A 19,023-nucleotide genomic window follows, 5' to 3' on the forward strand; every position below is an offset into this window, starting at 1 on the left:
AACTTTATTTGGTCGTCAGATCGCCGTGTATCGTCGTGTTTGACAGCAAAAGCAACGATGCCAGCGATGTTTTACAATGGGAACCAGGGTAAATATCGGGTTACTAAGCGCAGGGCCGTGCTTAGTAACCCGATATTTACCCTGGTTACCATTGTAAGGCTATGTGCACACGTTCAGGATTTCTTGCAGAAAATTCCTGAGAATTCCGGACATTTTCTGCAAGAAATCCACAAGAAAACCGCATGTGTTTTTGCCGCGATTTTGCCGCGTTTTTGCCGCGGTTTTTTGCGGACACTTCCCAATGCATTTTGGAGTGGGAAATCCACAAAAAAAACGCAAAAAGATAGAGCATGTCCGGATTTTGTGCGGTATGCGTTTTGTTTGCGGAAAAAAACGCATCATGTGCACAAAACATGCGGAATTCATTAAAAATGATAGGATGCATAATGTATGCAGATTATTTGCGGTTTTATAGTGTTTTTATAGGGAAAAAACGCGAATAATCTGCAACGTGTGAACACAGCCTTAAAGTAAAAAAAAAAACAGTACATACTCACCCTCTGATGTCTGTCACGTCCCCCGGCGTCCGCGCTGCTGCTCAGAGCTTCCTGCACTGAGTGTGTCAGTGCCGGCCGGAAAGCAAAGCACAGCGGTGACATCACCGCTCTGCTGTTAGGGCCGGCGCTTACACAGTGCAGGGAAGCGGATGCCGGGGGACGCGAATGTAAGTATGTAGTGTTTGTTTTTTTACATTTACACTGGTAACCAGGGTAAACATCGGGTTACTAAGCACGGCCCTGCGCTTAGTAACCCGATGTTTACCCTGGTTACCAGGGGACTTCGGCATCGTTGGTCACTGGAGAGCTGTCTGTGTGACAGCTCTCCAGCGACCAAACAGCGACGCTGCAGCGATCGGCATCGTTGTCGATATCGCTGCAGCGTCGCTTAGTGTGAAGGTACCTTTACTGCCAGGTACATGTCAGTGGGGGGGAAGGGTTGGGAGCCTGGATGAGAACCTGACACACGAAGAGAAGATTTCTTTATATATAGTATTGACCAGTTTTAATTGTAATGCTATGTTACATGTGCAACTTGTATTAATCCATATATTCACACAATAAATCTAATTACTGATTTTATTTCATAAATTCAAAATAGAAAAGGAGTACAGTAATTTTCGAGATGAGATATTCAGGAGGAAAGCGTGGGAGGCAACATGGCAGAAAGTACAGAAACACAATCAACTGGCCGACCAGGGATTATCCAGATACAGAATGGCCATGAATAAGTTTGCTGATATGGTGAGTTTATAAAAGTAGCCTAAAACAATGTAAAAAGTATTAAAATGTTTTTTTAGGTTGGTCATCAGTATCAGATCAGTAGCAGCCTGACTGATACCTCCAGAGATCAGCTTTATGCAGCTACTGTGGCTGCTAGATATACAGTATATTGTGTATAGTGCCTGCACTGCAAAGGTCCATGCAATGTGTTGTGGTTGCAAAGAGCTGCAGTACAACACAATGGCCAATGCACACTGCAAAGAGCTGCGTTGTTGTTGATCTGTTTATGTACATCCAACCGTCTTGAGAGCTGTGTTAGACCTCCACAAGTCTGATATTGATGACTCATCCTTAGGTCATAAATATCTAAGCCCTGAAAACCTAATTTAAGTAGATGAAGAAGCGGCATAGGATTTACAGAACTATGAACTTATGAAGTTATGACCTTATGTTACCTGGCTTACAGTTTGCCTAGGAACTTTACCTAGTCATAAACTTGCACATATAACTTTTCCTCCTGGTGAATGCTAATAGAAAGTCTATAGAATGTGTGCCCGTATTAGAGTAGAGTGTAATAGTTCCTGTAACGCTGCTGTCGGCGTTTCCGCATGGCTTCCCTTACTTCTCTATGCAAGCACACTGACATGCTTACCACTCCGGCCGAACGGCATGTCATCCGGTGTGCTCCCTGGGTCTCTGTGTTTCCAGCGGCGCACACCTGCTTCCCTGTTCCTAAAGAGCCAGCACGCACACCTACAAGATGGCTCCCAGCCAATAGCTGGGAACCATCCTGTATAAAAGGCCCCCTCCCCTGTAGGGAAGGGCTAAGAGCAACATATTTCATTCTAGATTGTGATCCCCAATGGGGGCAGTGCAATAATGTTTGTAAAGTGCTGTGGAATTAATGGCGCCATATAAATGAGTAAAATAAATAATTAGTAAGTTAGGTGCTCTTCTAGTGAGTTGTGATGCTCCCTGGTCCTGGTGTGACCAGTGTTCTGAACCTGAAGTCCCTGGTTTTTGTGTGGCCAGTCCTGATTCCATAGTCCTTGGTCGTTGTGCGGCCAATCCTGAACCTGAAGTCCGTGATCCTAATGCGGCCAGTCCTGAACCCAAAGTCCCTGGTCCTTGTGTCGCTATTCCTGAACCCTGGCCACTCCAGAGGTTCCTGAATCTATATCTGACACCCGTGCATTTGGACGTGTGCCTATCTGAGTATTCCATGTATCCAGACTGCTAAATCCTGTCTCTGAATCAGCCCGAGTCCATGTGCATAACAGTTTTGCAGAGGATTCACAACCTAGTAGACTGAACTGAGCCCAAGTCCTATCCGTGTCTGCATACCTGACCCCTAGGGTCAGCAGCTGCAGTACCGGGGACTTCCTAGGAGAGATACCTGGGGGCTACCTGCAGCTCAAGCCTGACTCCATGATCAGGAGCTCCAGTGAATATCAGGTAGCCTCTTAACTACACTGGTCTTAGTCAAGCCAGGCTCCGTGGCACTGTGGGTCCATGAACCATGTATACCATCTGCGTGCATAACAGTTTGCTTTGGCTGTGTGCCCCACTGATTCCCAGACTTCTCTATGCAAAGGGCTGTATTGACAGTTGATCCTCTAGCAAAAGAACAAGGATAAGATTTTGTTTCATCTGCAGACACTAGATGCCAGATTGGAAGCCCTGATGTCTCTTGTGTCAGCCAAAGTTGCAGTACCTACGACTGTGCCTATTCAATCTGAAGCTTATACTTCTGGAGTGGGACCCATCCTGTCTGATCCGCCTCATTACTATGGGGATGAAAAGCAGTGTTGTAGGTTCCTAGAGTCTGTGCCTGATGAAGAGCCCTGAGTAGTCTTGAAAGCTTGCAATTTGTAACCATCTTTTCAGTTAGCCGTTAAAAGGTGTCAACAACTGAGGACTCTCAATTCTAAATATTTTTAGAGCAGTGCATGCGGCATTATGAAGTGTTGGGCCATCAGTTTTCTTCAGATCGGGTCAAGATGGGATTCCTAATGACCTACCAAGCAAGACATGCCCTAGCCTGGATCAATTCCCTATGGGAGAGAGGGGATTATGTCACCTTGGACCTGCAGGCATTCTTGGTGGCCTTCCAAAAGATCTTCGATGAGCTGAATCTAGAATCTTCTGCAAATACTTCCCTTCCCAGTTTATAGGAACAGACCAGACAAGTGATGTGTGTGAGGAGACCATCACATCTGGATCAATCCTTCCAGAATCCACCTGTTCCTTAGCCTGCAGAGGCAGCTACCTGTATGAAATCCATTAAGGTTGACAGTAGTTATCTGGCTGAGCAGCAGCCGGAACTCAGTTGTGTGAAGTGATTGCGATATCACTGTGGTTGTGTGGAACATTTCGATGGTCTTTGTACAGACAATTCTAAAAAATTTCAAAGCCTAGGGCCAGTAGGAGAGACTGTTCCTGGCATGACTAAACCTCCAGTTTAACCACCAGTGTTGTCATCTTCTCGGCTAGCTCTGCTATTCTCCAACTTGCTATGTACTGGTGTTTTTGAAGGAAGGGAAGCGGAGGCGATGTCCCCACACAGTCTCAATGATTGTTCCAATGATCTGCTACCAGGAACCTCCCCGCATTGAGGATGTGTTGTCTTGCAGACCAGGCTAATGTTGGACCTGGAGAAGGTATATTCAGTTTCTAGGTGGTTCCTTAATGAAAACTTTAAGGCGCTGGCATCTTCCAAGTTTTTGTGATCAACCAACCAGGTGGAGAAACTCCAGTTGGTGCTTGAATCCTCCAGGATGGTAGCTGTTCTAATCAGACAGACTTTCCAATGCCAAGTTCCAGGTACTACATCTGCTTCATCCTATATTGAGGATAAGTTGATGGAGAGGAGCATCCCAGTCCTGAAGATGGTGAGAGATGTAACTTTTCTTCTAGTGGACAGGAGAAGTCGTGGTCCTGAAGAGAAGTCATGGGAGTCAGTCTAGAGGTGTTGGTCTCCAACTTCTCTGAAGAGTTCTGAAGAAGAGGGGGCATGACTAGGGGTACTGCAACATCACTGCCGCTGTCCCTGCATAGCTTCCCGTTCCCCTCCATGCAGGAACCCCGACATGCTCAGTGTACCAGCTATGCAGCATGTCATCCGACGTGCTTCCTTCTTCCTGGCTCTCTGTGTGCCCGGAGGTGTGCCTAGTGCTTAAAGGGCCAGCGCATGCATCTACAAGATGGTTCCCAGCTATCCTGTATAAAAGGCACCCTCCTCTGTAGAGAGGGGCCAAAGCAACATTGTATCATTTGAGAGTCAGGTGCTCCCCACTGAGTTCTTGTGAGGCACTCTTGTACTGGTGTGAGCAGTGTCCTGAACCCAAAGTTCCTTGTTCTTGTGTGGCCAGTCCTAAAACAGAAATCTCTGGTATTTGTGTGGCCAGTTCTGAACCCATAGTCCCTGGTCCTTGCATGACAAGTCCTGAATCCTTAAGCCACTTCAGCCTACCTGAATCTATATTCGAGATCCATGCATCTGAACGTGTAAGTAGTCGAGTATTCTGTGTATCCAAACAGTTAAAACCTGTCTCCGAATCAGCCCTGTCTGAGACTCCGTGTCAGTAACCATCCTATCCGTGGATCCTGAACCTAGTAGTCTGAACAGAGCCTGAGTCAGTATGCATAACCGTTCTGCAAAGGTTTCAGAAAATAGTGGTCTGAACAGAGCCCGAGTCCTCTCCGTGTCTGCGTGTTTGACCCCTGGGGTCAGCAGCTGCAGTACTAGCAACTGCCTAGGAGTGGTTCCTGGCGGCTACCTGCAGCTAAAGCCTAACTCCAGTGAACTCCAGGTAGCTGCTTAGCTACACCTCCTCTAGGAAAGACTGGCCCCGTGGCACAGTGGGTCCATGAACTACGTGCGCCACCTACGTGTGTAACAATTGTTGTTTTTAATGATTTTGTTCCTACTGTATAGAATAATTTTGGTACAGCCATATAATTTTTTTCTAATTTCAGACACCAGAAGAACGGTCTTCTAGGAAATGTTTTCTTTCAAATGAAAAGTCCCAGAACTATGTCCCTGTGCAGGATTACTCCAGAAATCTCAACATACCAGAGGCAGTTGACTGGAGAGATTCAAAATGTGTGGGTCGTGTAAAAAATCAAGGTCGTTGTGGATCCTGCTGGGCATTTGCCACTGTAAGAAAACTTTTTAATGTACTATCAGACTATAACGTAACGTAACATGATTTTTTAGACAGTTTTAACCCCTTCTTGACTTTGGGATTTTTCACCTTTTGCATATTTGTTTGCTCCAATTCTTGTCAGAGCCATAATTATTTTTATTTTTCAGGCAATTTGGCCATGTGAGGGCTTGCTTTTTGCGACATGAGTTATTCTTTTGATACCATTGATACCATATAGTGTACTGGAAAATGGGAAATAAATTCCAAATGCGCTGAAATTTTTTAAAAAAAGTGCAATTCCATAATTTTTATTTTTTTTTACCATTTTCACTAAATGCTAACACTTACCTGCTATTATGATTTTCCAGGCCATTATGAGTTCGCAAATACCAAACACATATAGGTCCTTTTTTTATTTAAGTGGTGAAAAAAAAAAAAAAAAAAAAAAGGCGCCATTTTCCAAGACCCATAGCGTCTCTACTTTTCATGGTCTGGGGCTGGTCAGCACTTAATTTTTGTGCTCCAAGCTGACATTTTTATTGATACCATGTTTTTATAGATACAATGTTTTCATGGCCTGTTATTGTATTTTATTGCAATTTTGTTGCGACCAAAAAAACGTAGTTCTGGAGTTCTGATTTTTTTTTCTCGTTAAGCCATTTACCAAACTAAACTGATTAGTTCTTTTTATATTTTGATAGATTGTGTGTTTCTGAATGCAGCGATACCACATATGTGTAAAAGGGTTGATTTGAACTTTCAAATTTCTTACTTTTTTAATATTTTTAAAAACTTTTTTTTTACACTTCTTACCTGCTTCAATAGTCTCCATAGGAGACTTGAAGTTGTGATGTTCTGCTCACTTGTGCTAGACATAGAAGGGCTTCAGCTCTGCTATGTGTAGCAGAATTGATCATCTGCTGTGAACGCCGGCCATGGGGCTGCACTCATAGCAGATCGTCAATGTCAACCACAGGGGTGTCCTGCACCCCCAGGTTGTCATGACAACCTATTGACGCCCCACGATTATGTGACAAGGGAAGCTGATGGGTAGAGCCAATAAAGCGCTTCTGTCGCAATCATATAAAATGCCGCTGTTGGAGATTGACAGCGACATTTAACTGGTTATCCGCCATGGATGGATCTCGATTCCACCTGCAGCTGTTAGAGGCACATGACAGCTGATGAGAGAACCGGAGAACTTATCAAAGCCGGGGAAGCGACCTATGACATACCTATACGTCATACATTGTAAAGGGTTTAAAAACCTAAATGTTACAGAATTATGTGCTAAAAACTTGTGTGAATACTTTGGACCAGAGTTATTGTGTGTATTAAAGACACTTCACAAAGGGCTAGTCTATACTAAAGCAAGCATGGTTAAAAAGTGACAACAAGTCGTACAATATATTTTGTCTGCGTAATTGAAACAAATCATTCACAAAAATACATCAATTCCAAAAAGTTGGGATGTTGTGTCAGGTGTAAAGAAAACAACAATGCAATGATTTGGAAATCTCATATAGCAATATTTTATTCATAACAGAACATAGAACACGAATCAGAACTTGAAAGTTAGACATTTTTCCATTTCATTTAATAAAATTAACAAATTGCGAAATTGACAGCAACAACAAATCTCAAAGAGTTTGGGACATGGTGAACCAAAGGTTGGAAAAGTAAGTGATGCTAATGAAAACAACTAGAGGGTCGATTTTCTATTAAGTCACATGATTGTGTATTAAAATAGTATGTTAGAGAGGAGGCAGAGTCTCTCATAAGCAGAGATGGGAAGAGGTTCACCAATCTGAGAATAACTGCATCTAAAAGTTGTGGAACATTTAAAAAAGTTCCAATAAATAAAATTGGAAAGACTTTGAATATCCCACCGACTATAGTACATAAGATCATCAAAAGATTCAAATTATTATGCAAATGACATTTTTCTTGGATTTTCATAAATGGTGGTGCAAATGACAGTCAGTCTAATAAAAGTCATCACTCGTTAGAGTATACATCGAATTTTATTGAAGAAACCTCCCAATGATAACAGTATAATCTCCAAAATGAATAAAAACTCAAAATCCCCTGTTCCAAATTATTAGGCACAGTAGAATTTCTAAACATTTGATATGTTTTAAAGAACTGAAAATGCTAATTTGTGGAATTTGCAGAATTAGGAGGTCACATTCACTGAACAAAAAAGCTATTTAAAGAGAACCTGTCACCCTCCCAGGCATTTTTAGCTTAAAGAGCCAACTTGTGCAGCACTAATGCTGCATTCTGACAAGGTGGCTCTTTTAGTTCGGGTCCCTGCAAACGCCTAAATAATCGCTTTTATAATTTGTCCCTCATACCTCGAATTAGACCTGGGGGCATGTCTTTTCCCCCAGACAGAAACGCCTCCCAGCCATCACTCAATACTCTGTGTGCAGGGTTCCACCTCCTCTGCCTTCATTAATGTCCCACTGGGGCTCCCAGCTTTACACACAATGTGGCGGCGGCGCAGAGCCGTAACATGAGGCGCTCTCGCACCCCGCGTCACTTTCCAGCAATGCCGCGTGCCCCTCCCACCAGGACAAGCACCCACATACAGGCAGCACATGCTCACATGAGCAGCATCTCCTCTGCCCGCTCCTGTGTCTCTGCCGTTATATATCCGCTCCTTCAACATAAAGCAGGATACAGGAGTATGAGCTCAGGTGACCGCCTGGTTTCAGCACGCATGTAGCCAGGAAATTACCGCACACTCTGATTAGGTATGATGCAAAAAAGTGTTCAATACGTTTATTACAGAAAAAAGATTGCCATGCAGTGAACAGAAACACAATGAATTCAGATTTGACCAAACCCAACGTTTCGACCCACAAGGGTCTTATTCATGGGGTTACTATGGAGATAAAAAGACAGTATGAGTAACTGGTCATAGCAAAAATTTCAATGAGAACAAATACATAGTAGAAAACCGTGGTTTCAGCACGCGGCAATGTAGCGAGAGCATGCACAGCCACCTGGTGTAAGTCACGGGCACAACCCGCGTCCAACGGCGCAGCGTCTAGTAGTGGGGACATACCTGAAGGATCCGGTGTACTGGAGTGTAGGAGCGGCACTCCCGTGCCTTGCCCGAAGTGATGTGCAGTGTGGGGACTCGTGGCCAGAGTTAAATAATGCCCGCGGTATCGCTACACCGGAAGTGTGGCCGCGAAACCGGAAGTGGCGTCACGCACATGCGCAGTAATAGCTAAAGTAGCGCTGATGTATGGGCAGAGTCTGCCAGGAGGACGTTCAATAGGGAGGGGGCCTGGAGTGTAACAGAGGCAGTTAGATCAGGGATAGAGCGTCCCTGTGATGGCGTGTATAGAGCAGTAGCGGCGCCTGGCAAAAATAAGGGAGATGGATGTAGTAATGTAATGGAACGGGTCGGTGGAGCTAATATAAATGTATGAATGGCTAACATAGAGGAATGAGTGACCGGATATATGGGCAGGGTAAATGATAAGCTAAGAAATAATTAAATAAAAAATAATAAAAAATAGCGGATGGTATTGCCGAGTGGTAGTGACATGTCTCTGTTGTATTAGTAAGTAATGTGGATGGAAAATCACCTAGAGGGAGGTGGGTTCAACGGGTCTGTAAGAGAAAGATAAGTTGATAGGGTATTTGTAGCAGGTTAACAAGGTATTATAACAGCCAGTCAATTTCTCTGTTTAGTCCCTTTGGAGTCAGTGTTTCCAGTTTGTGGATCCAGAAAGCTTCTCTAAGTTTAAGAGATCTAATATGGTCACCACCTCTTCTCGGTCTGGGTACCTGTTCAATGATCTGGTATTTTAATTGAGCTACCGTGTGTCTGGCTTTGGAAAAATGGTCTGGGATGGGGAGCCAAGTTTTCCCACAACGGATAGTGGACTTATGGCTAGCTATTCTATCCTTGATGTGCTGAGTGGTCTCTCCAACATAAAGCAGGCCGCAGGGGCATTTTATGACGTATACCACGAAATTAGAGTCACAAGTGTAATAACCCTGTATGGGGTAAGATTTTCCTGTTCTTGGGTGTGTAACATTGTCGGATTTGATGATGTTGGAGCATGAGGCGCAATTAAGACAGGGGAATGTCCCGTGGCGGCGTGTGGAGAGTACCCTTTGGCTGGTGGTAGGGCGTGTACTGCCAATGTCGGCCCGAACAAGTCGGTCTCTGACGTTGGGTGCCCGTCTGTTGCACATAAGGGCCGGACGGGAGAAGCTGTCTATGTTGGGGTAGGCTCTTGCTAGAAGAGGCCAGTGTTTTTTGATGACTGCTTCAACCTTCGGCATGAAAGGGTGGAAAGTGTGGACGAAAGGTACCCTATCAGTATTAGATTCTCTCAGGGGTGGAGGTTGAGGATTCAATGCCCGTGTTTTCTCCTGATCCAGTAGATGTTGGGGATAGTTCCGGTCGCGAAATTTGTTTGACATAGTTTCGAGGCGCATGGGGAGAATATCAGGGTCAGAAACGATTTTGGACACCCTGGTAAATTGGGAACGGGGGAGACTGTTGCGTGTTGACTTGGGGTGGCTGCTAGAATAGTGAAGGAGGCTATTGCAGTCCGTTGGTTTGGAGTATAGATCAGTTGACAGGTGGCCCTGGTCATTCTTACATACCAGGGTGTCTAGGAAAGAGATCTGTTTGGGGTCATGGTGCATTGTAAATTGGAGTTCAGGGTAAATGTCATTGAGGGTCTGGTGGAATGCTGACAGTGTTTCTGTGGGTCCTGTCCAGACAAAAAATATATCATCTATGTAGCGGTGATAGCATTGTACGTACCGTATGAATCGGTCGTCAGTGTAGACGAAGTCCAATTCAAATGCATTCATGAACGCATTAGCATACGCGGGCGCCACGTTTGATCCCATGGCGATCCCTTGTTGCTGAATGTAGTAGGTATCTTCATATAAAAAGAAGTTTTCATATAGGACCAGCCTTAGTAGGTCAAGACATAATTGTGTGGAATTAATAGAGAGAGTTGAGGTCTCAAGTAATGATTTAGTTGCTGCAATGCCTTTTTCATGGGAGATAGAAGTGTACAGACTATTGACATCCATTGTGACCAAGAGGCTGTCAAGTGGTATGGTGTTGAGTTGTGAAATGACATGGAGAAAATGTCCCGTATCTAGGAGAAAAGACCTGGTGGTCTTTATCAGGGGTGTGAGAATCTTTTCAAGAAAGACCGAAAGTGGTGAAAGTATAGAATTAGTAGAAGCCACAATGGGGCGGCCCGGAGGATTAATTAGAGATTTGTGAATTTTCGGGAGTATATAGAATACTGGGGTTACGGGATGAGGGTTTGAAAGAAATTTGGCTGTCTGTGGGTCAATGGTGCCATTGTCCACATAGGTGTTGAGTAGGGACTGAATTTTCTTGCGGATATCAAAGGTGGGGTCCCTAGGGATGATCCTGTATGTATTGGTATCTGCTAGTTGGCGTAGTATTTCGTTTGAGTACAGGGAGCGGTCCATGATGACCGTAGCCCCACCCTTGTCCGCTGGTTTGATGATTATGGATTTATTGTTGTGTAAAGACGTAAGTGCTTGTTTCTCAGACAGCGTGAGATTTGTGCGTGTTGGAAAAAGGCCTAGTCGATGTTGGTGTGATAAATCCTTAATCTCTCTATCCACAAAAGAAATGAAAGTTTCAGTTGCGTGAAACGATTGTGGTGGGTTGAAGGAACTGGGGTTCCTCAACCCCAATGATGAGAGGGGGATCTCCGCAACAGAGACGTCCCTCTGTGGAGACACTCTGTTCTCGGAGTTTCCCGCCAGAGTCCCGAAATGAGTCTTAAGTCTCACCAGCCGGTAGAAACGTTGTAAGTCCCTCTCCAGCTGGAAGCTATCCCAGTTGGGAGTGGGACAGAAGGAGAGTCCTTTCTGGAGTAGATTCAATTCTGCAGGGGAGAGCGTATAACCCGAAATGTTGATGACTAGATTAGGTATCTTACCTGTGACCGGGTTGCCATTCTTTCTTGATCTTCTGGTCAGTCGATACGCTGATGTCCTCCCCTGCGGCTTTTGGATACAAAACGGGGCCTGCTGGAACCAGTGGAGGAGTCGCTTTCCGTGCTGAATGAGCCAGTTTTCCGTTGATAAGGACGACGCCAGGGATTGTTTCCTGAAGTATCGCTCCATTTGTAGACTCTGTTGTGGGTGTAGTCGTCGTTGTCACGTTGGAATTTTTGGCGTTTTCTTTCTTGTAGAAACTTTTGGTGGTCAAGAAGGGTTTTGTCCGTTTTTTCTTTTAGGCTGGTCCAGTCTGAAGCTGATAAGGTTGATGATAGTTGGGTCTCGATAGCCCTTATATTGTCCTTAGAGTCCGCAATAGCCTTCTGCAAAAATTCAATCGTTAAGATGATAATGTCCAATGAACATTTGTTTAAAATTTTCTTATATTTATCACAGAAGTCAGAGTCATCAGAAAAAATAGTGGGGCGCAGATTGCATCTGAGTTGTGTGGACCAAAAGCACAAGCCCCTACATAAGACAGAACCCCAATCGCCTTCCAGTGATGCCTCATCATAGAGGAACCTTTTACAACTCTGGGTTGAAATATGTGCAGACTTTGCACTATCATTGTAGATTGTAAGCTCTCACGAGCAGGGTCGTCTTATTTTGCTTTATTGCTGTATTGTTAACATTGTTACCTATGACTGTTGTGTTTGAAACTGTTAAACTGTAAAGCGCTGCGGAATATGTTGGCGCTATATAAATAAAGATTATTATTATTATTATTATTATTATCTGAGGCCCCTGGGGATTTTCCCCTGTTTATGATATTCTGCCAATGTTATGGTGTGTAGATCATAGGAAAGTAATTTCTTACGCTCCTTTTCATAGTCCCTTGTTCTTAGTTCGTTGACGGGGGTTTTCAGAAACTCACTTGAATTAGTAACCTGGGAAAGGATACTGGAACTTGTTGCAGTGTCGTATGCAAATGTTTCAGACGACATCTGGTGGATCGGTGCTATACCAAGAAAAAAGTCATATAGAGAAAATAATGGTATGCACTCTGATCAAAAGTAGTGCGAGGTGCTGGTAAGACAGACCCGAGGGTCCAAAGGGTCATGTAGCCAGGAAATTACCGCACACTCTGATTAGGTATGATGCAAAAAAGTGTTCAATACGTTTATTACAGAAAAAAGATTGCCATGCAGTGAACAGAAACACAATGAATTCAGATTTGACCAAACCCAACGTTTCGACCCACAAGGGTCTTATTCATGGGGTTACTATGGAGATAAAAAGACAGTATGAGTAACTGGTCATAGCAAAAATTTCAATGAGAACAAATACATAGTAGAAAACCGTGGTTTCAGCACGCGGCAATGTAGTGAGAGCATGCACAGCCACCTGGTGTAAGTCACGGGCACAACCCGCGTCCACCGGCCAGCGCCATGACGCGGCGGGAGTGCTTACCTTGTAGCCGGCCTTTGAGTTAAAAACGCCTGGGGAGGTGACAGGTTCCCTTTAACTCCAAAACATCCTAACAGGCCAAGTTACATGTTAACATAGGACCCCATCTTTGATATCACCTTCATAATTCTTGCATCCATTGAACTTGTGAGTTTTTGGAGAGTTTCTGCTTGTATTTCTTTGCATGAAGTCAGAATAGCCTCACAGAGCTGCTGTTTTGATGTGAACTGCCTCCCACCCTCATAGATCTTTTGCTTGATGATACTCCAAAGGTTCTCTATAGGGTTGAGGTCAGAGGAAGATGGTGGCCACACCATGAGTTTATCTCCTTTTATGCCCATAGCAGCCAATGACTCAGATGTATTCTTTGCAGCATGAGATGGTGCATTGTCATGCATGAAGATGATTTTGCTCCTGAAGGCACGTTTCTGCTTTTTATACCATGGAAGAAAGTTGTCAGTCAGAAACTCTATATACTTTGCAGGCAGATGTCATTTTCACACCTTCAGGAACCTTAAAGGGTCCTACCAGCTGTTTCCCCATGATTCCGGCCCAAAACATGACTCCTCCACCTCCTTGCTGATGTTGCAGCCTTGTTGGGACATGGTGGCCATCCACCAACCATCCACTGCTCCACCCATCTGGCCCATCCAGGGTTTCTCGACACTCATCAGTAAACAAGACTGTTTCTGCTTGTGAACACTGTTTAGGGGTGGCCAAATAGTAGGTTTATGCACCACAGCAAGTCTTTGAAGGATCCTACACATTGAGGTTCGAGGGACTCCAGAGGCACCAGCAGCTTCAAATAACTGTTTGCTGGTTTGTAATGGATTTTGGCAGCTGCTCTCTTAATCCAATGAATTTGTCTGGCAGAAACCTTCCTCATTATGCCTTTATCTGCATTAACTCTGTCTGTGCTCTGTTACAGTCACAAATCTCTTCACAGTATGATGATCACTCTAAGATTTCATGAAATACCTAATGTTTTCATAAATGTCCAAGACATTGCACTATTTAACGCTTTTCAGCAGCAGAGAGATGTTTTTTATTTCCCATATTGCTTGAAACCTGTGGCCTGCTTAATAATGTGGTACATAATTTTTAAGTAGTTTTCCTTTAATTAGAATAACCTGGAAAACTAATTATCACATGTGTTTAAGATTGATTTCAGTGATCCATTGAGCCCTGAGGCACAATACCATCCTCAAGTTTATTTGGAAAACAAAACAATTAAATCTTTATGACACTTAAATCCAATTTGCATAATAATTTGGAACATGGTGTGTTGGATCTTGTGAGCTATGGGCAATCTGCAATAAAAACAGGTACAATTTGGTAGGACAAATTACTGCCTGGACTCAGGAATGCTTCCAGAAATCTCCAGCATGCATACAAGTAGCCATTTATCAACACAATCCAGAAAAGCTGCTGTCTTATTTGGGCCAAAGCTCATATAAAATGCATTGAGTAACAATGAAAAACTGTTTGTAGTCAGATGAATCAAACTTTGAAATTATTTATGCAAATCATGTATGCCGTGTACTGCAGACTCAAGAGAAGAGGGACCATCCAGCTTGTTATCAGCGCACAGATCAAAAACCTGCATCTGTGATCTTATGGGGTTGCATAAGTGCCTATGGCATGGGGCAGCTTAAACACCTTGTAGTAATTAAAATATGGTTATAGGAGATTTTCAAATCATTGCATTCTTGTTTTCTTTACATCTTACATGGGTTCCCAACTATGTTTGAATTGGTGTTCTAATAAGCTTACACATTTTTAATGACGATAGGGCTATTGTTTGTGCTAATGTCCTATTCATCAGTGGCACATCTGTAGTAGAAATATGAGTATTAGTCTACAAATTCTACCACTGAGCTTTTAAAAAAATAAGAATGAATAAAATAAAAAAATGAGTTAGTAAAATACACATTGGAACTGCCATAGGACAACATAGCCTTAGATATTACTTTTTATGTTTAAGGTGGGTGTATTTGAGACACATCATTGTATTAAGACCAAAGAGCTGGTTGAATTCAGTGAGCAGCAGCTTGTAGACTGCGACCCTGGAGATAGTGGCTGCTGTGGAGGATTACCAGAGAGAGCAATGGCATATATTACAAGTCATGGTGTCATGCAAGCCAAAGAGTATGAATATTTAGAGAAGGTAAGCTTTTTCTATATTTTATAGATTCTTGTTAAAGATATGAAGATTGTTAATTATGGAAAACAAAGGATTTATTATTTGAAAATACTCTAGGTGGATTTAGACACTGGAGACCACACAGCTAAGAAAAACTATGGGGCCCCTGTTTGAGAAGTCAGTAGAATTAATATATGTCCATCCCGACAATTTAAAGGGGATTTCCAGGCCAGGGTTAACCTTGCACATGCACTGTAAATCCCACCATAAACATTGGATGGCTGTCGGCGAGATGATGGCTTGACCGATTAATAAGCCAGGAAAAATCTCATCTGTTTCTCCCATACACGGAAGCACTTATTGAGCTGACCAATTCGGTGTTCTCTATGAGAGAAATATAAAGGTATCCTTGATCTAATGATGTCATCCATCCTCCAGACCCCATGGTTCCATCCTCCACCATTCTATTCATCAGTATCTGCAACCCAAGGAATTATACAAATACAGGTGTAATCGAGTTGTCGGATTGAGGTGGAGAGGGTGGCCGCAGCGAGAGGGCGGTGAGAGGTTTGTAGTAGTTTGTGCTTAAATTCAGTAGTTAAATGCATTTGGCAAAAAGGAGTTTACAAATATTATTGAATTGGAAAGTATCCAGCTCATCGTTAATTTTTCCTCTGCAGTCTGGAGCATGAATAGCAATTCTGCCACAGTGCAATACTATGAACAAGGAAGGATGCATCATGATTAAGCATGCTCCAAGCACCTGAAACGCATTGATCTTTTCCCTGCTCTAACATGAATTTTTACCACATATCCTTTAGTTTATACTTACTTGATTGTAAGAAGACTGGTTGCCCATTCTGGTGGATTCATACTTCCTTGTACTTACAAATATTATCCAATGCAGTCCATGTTTATAATGATCACAGTAGAAAAGAAGCCTGTAATTCTAAGAGAACAGAGTATCCCAATAATTCATTGTGCTAAACGAATCACATCTATAACCAGCCAATCAAATCTGTTTCTATATTATCCAGCAAGATCAATGTTTATACAAGCCTGATAATGCTGTCAACTTCAATGTGACCAAATATTACTTGCTGCCTGGAGAAGACAATATGGCGCTATCCGTGGCTTTTAATGGACCAATAGCAGTTGGAATTGATGCAAGTCATGACTTTCAGCAATATTGTAATGGTAAGTTAGAGCTGGTAAAAGAAATCAAAATCAACCGCCTTTAACAACTTATAATTACTAGTTTTAAAAAAGCACAAATATTTTTAGAAAATCTGTAAACTTTCAGTTTGTATTAAGCTTTTCACATCATAAATTGATGAAATACTTAGGAATATTTTCTGTGAGTGTAAACTATTCTGTATATCAATAGAATAATCCTTGTGAAACAAACGATAACTTATATTACGATTTTAGGCATTTTTGAAGGTGATTGTAGTCCGTATCCAAATCATGCCGTTATTATTGTGGGATATGGTACAGAACATGACGAGCAGTCCAACGAAGATATAGATTACTGGATAGTAAGGAACAGGTAAATGCTTTCACAGAGGCCATACAGAATCAAGCAGTGTCTTTAAATTTTTAAAAGAACTAATGAATGTAAGGATATGTAAGATTAAAGTGTAGATTGTGGCATTGTAAAAGCAAGTTAATTTAGTAATAAAGCTTTCAGGGTAAATGTATAGGTGTAGATTGAAGCACCTGGGTTACAATGTAAAATCAGTGCTCTAAGCAGCCCATACATAATAGTTTTTACGAGAAGACATTGAAGAGTCACCAAATTTTTGCACAGTGTGAAGTTGCCTATATTTTTTCAATGTTTGGTGTTTTTATGAATTTCCCACCCAACGCCAAAAAAATGTGTGGTGCTGGCTCGGCAATGCCCCACCAACTAATTCATTATCAGACATAGCATACTTTACATGGGAAATGCTACTCCAACCTGTGATTGGAGTAACATTTCTGGGGCCACAGAATATGTTCACACATTGGCCCCGAATCATCAAGACCAGCAATTTTCTCACCAGTTTTGATGAGGGCGCATGTAGGAGTCAGAAATCAGCAGCATATGACAAGTGACATGCACCTTCATGCTCCACACCAGAAATCTTACTTCAGTCATTGACTGGACTGGAGTAAGATTTCTGGAGTAAGTAACAGCAGAGATTGTCATGAATTAGATGAGCTATAGCGTCATGTATCTGCCGCACCCCTGGTCCCACCTAATCTCTACCAAAAGTCACAAAACTTTTCAAAGCAATTTATGTCAGAATTCTGGCAAAATTCCTTTGATAAATCAAGGCCATTGGCATTGAGTATTTACTGAAGATTGCGTTGCGGAAAGTTCTGCATTCATCTCATGCAACCATATTCATATGAGTGGAACAACTTCCAGTCACAGAAATTTTTTCAACAATATCTGCAGTGTAGGAATTCACTATAAAGCTGCCAAGTTCTGAGATGTTGTGCATTATTTGACATCTTCCTAGACCTCGAGATGTAGACATGTAGTTGTTTCTAGCATCTTAGGCTTCTTTCACACTTCAGTCGTTTGGCGTCAGTCACTTCCGACAAAGTGATGGATCGACGGATCCGTCACAATTGTTGAAAAAACGGATGCAATGGATCCGTTTTTTTGACGGATCCGTTACTCGGGGGTTGTATATACTTTTTGGAGCATGCACAATTGAAAAAAATTGAAAAAACGGATTGGGGCGACGGATCCGTCGAAATAACGCTCGCGACGGATCCGTCGCCCATAGGTGGCCATTTTATGGAATGACGGACGCGACGGATCCGTCGCGATCCGTCATTTCAACGGAGACAAAAAACGTTGCAATGACCGTCAATGTCTAGATGACGTCCGCCAAATTTTGACGGATCCGTCGCATGACGGATGGAACAGACGACCATCCGTCACAATCCGTCGCTAATGCAAGTCTATGGGGAAAAAAACGGATCCGTCGAAAAAAAAAACGGATCCGTTTTTTGAGGAAAATGGCGGATTTAGACTGACGCCAAACAACTGAAGTGTGAAAGAGGCCTTAGTAGTCAGCGCTATGTTTAGATAATTGTGTTATCAGCAGAGACTGGAGATTTGGATTAGTTTGCTTGCCTAAATGTAGACTTTTTCTAATGTCTTCCTTTCACTGTTTTTCCTACAGCTGGGGTGAAGACTGGGGTGATAAAGGTTATGTGAAGATGAGGCGCAATGTGAATGTGTGTGGTATAGCATCACATTCTTCCTCTGTGGACTTGGCACGCTAATTTCTAGAGAAAAAAAAAGGTTAAGATCAGATCTATTTGACATACCATAAAGCAAATCCTTGTAATCGCAGCTACAGTACCTGTAATGAATCTTCCTTAATGCTTTGCAATATACGGCTACATTTATTTTTTTTGTACTATTGTGATGAATTAAAAAAAGATGCATAAGCAAACTTGATGTGGTCCTTTATTCTCAGAAACCATGGGGATTCCAGTAGATGGACCCCAAACAATCCTGAATTGATGGCATATCATAGCAATACTCCTTCATTTTATAAGATGGGGATACCCCTTTAAAGTATAGAGTCACATCAGGGGTTTGTATTGCTATTAAGCAGTGATCCTTAAAGGGACTCTGTCACCTGAATTTGGAGGGAACAATTTTCAGCCATAGGGGCGGGGTTTTCGGGTGTTTGATTCACCCTTTCCTTACCCGCTGGCTGCATGCTGGCTGCAATATGGGATTGAAGTTCATTATCTGTCCTCCGTAGTACATGCCTTCACAAGGCAATCTTGCCTTACGCAGGCGTGTACTATGGAGGACAGAGAATGAACTTCAATCTAATATTGCAGCCAGCATGCAGCCAGCGGGTAAGGAAAGGGTGAATCAAACACCTGAAAACCCCGCCCCTATGGCTGAAAATTGTTCCCTCCAAATTCAGGTGACAGAGTCCCTTTAAAGGGGTTGTCTCATGTAAATAGTCTTCAAAACTCAAAAGAGCAAGTG

At 42.8% G+C, this 19,023-nt stretch overlaps 1 protein-coding gene across 1 annotated transcript in view; it reads left to right on the forward strand.

Moving 5' to 3' along the window:
• The window catches only part of LOC143775615 (cathepsin L-like proteinase), a 46,747-nt gene extending 28,278 nt beyond the window's left edge, over window positions 1-18,469 (forward strand). Inside the window, exons 2-7 of the mRNA XM_077263959.1 lie at window positions 1,159-1,301; window positions 5,259-5,441; window positions 14,853-15,035; window positions 16,049-16,208; window positions 16,443-16,560; window positions 18,194-18,469. Of these exons, the coding sequence (XP_077120074.1) occupies window positions 1,159-1,301; window positions 5,259-5,441; window positions 14,853-15,035; window positions 16,049-16,208; window positions 16,443-16,560; window positions 18,194-18,296 (890 nt within the window). The 3' untranslated portion in view covers window positions 18,297-18,469. The remainder of the gene's footprint in view (window positions 1-1,158; window positions 1,302-5,258; window positions 5,442-14,852; window positions 15,036-16,048; window positions 16,209-16,442; window positions 16,561-18,193) is intronic.
• The last annotated feature ends 554 nt before the right edge of the window (window positions 18,470-19,023 follow it).

This window comes from Ranitomeya variabilis, chromosome 5 (assembly GCF_051348905.1).
Source record: "Ranitomeya variabilis isolate aRanVar5 chromosome 5, aRanVar5.hap1, whole genome shotgun sequence".
Taxonomy (NCBI): domain Eukaryota; kingdom Metazoa; phylum Chordata; class Amphibia; order Anura; family Dendrobatidae; genus Ranitomeya; species Ranitomeya variabilis.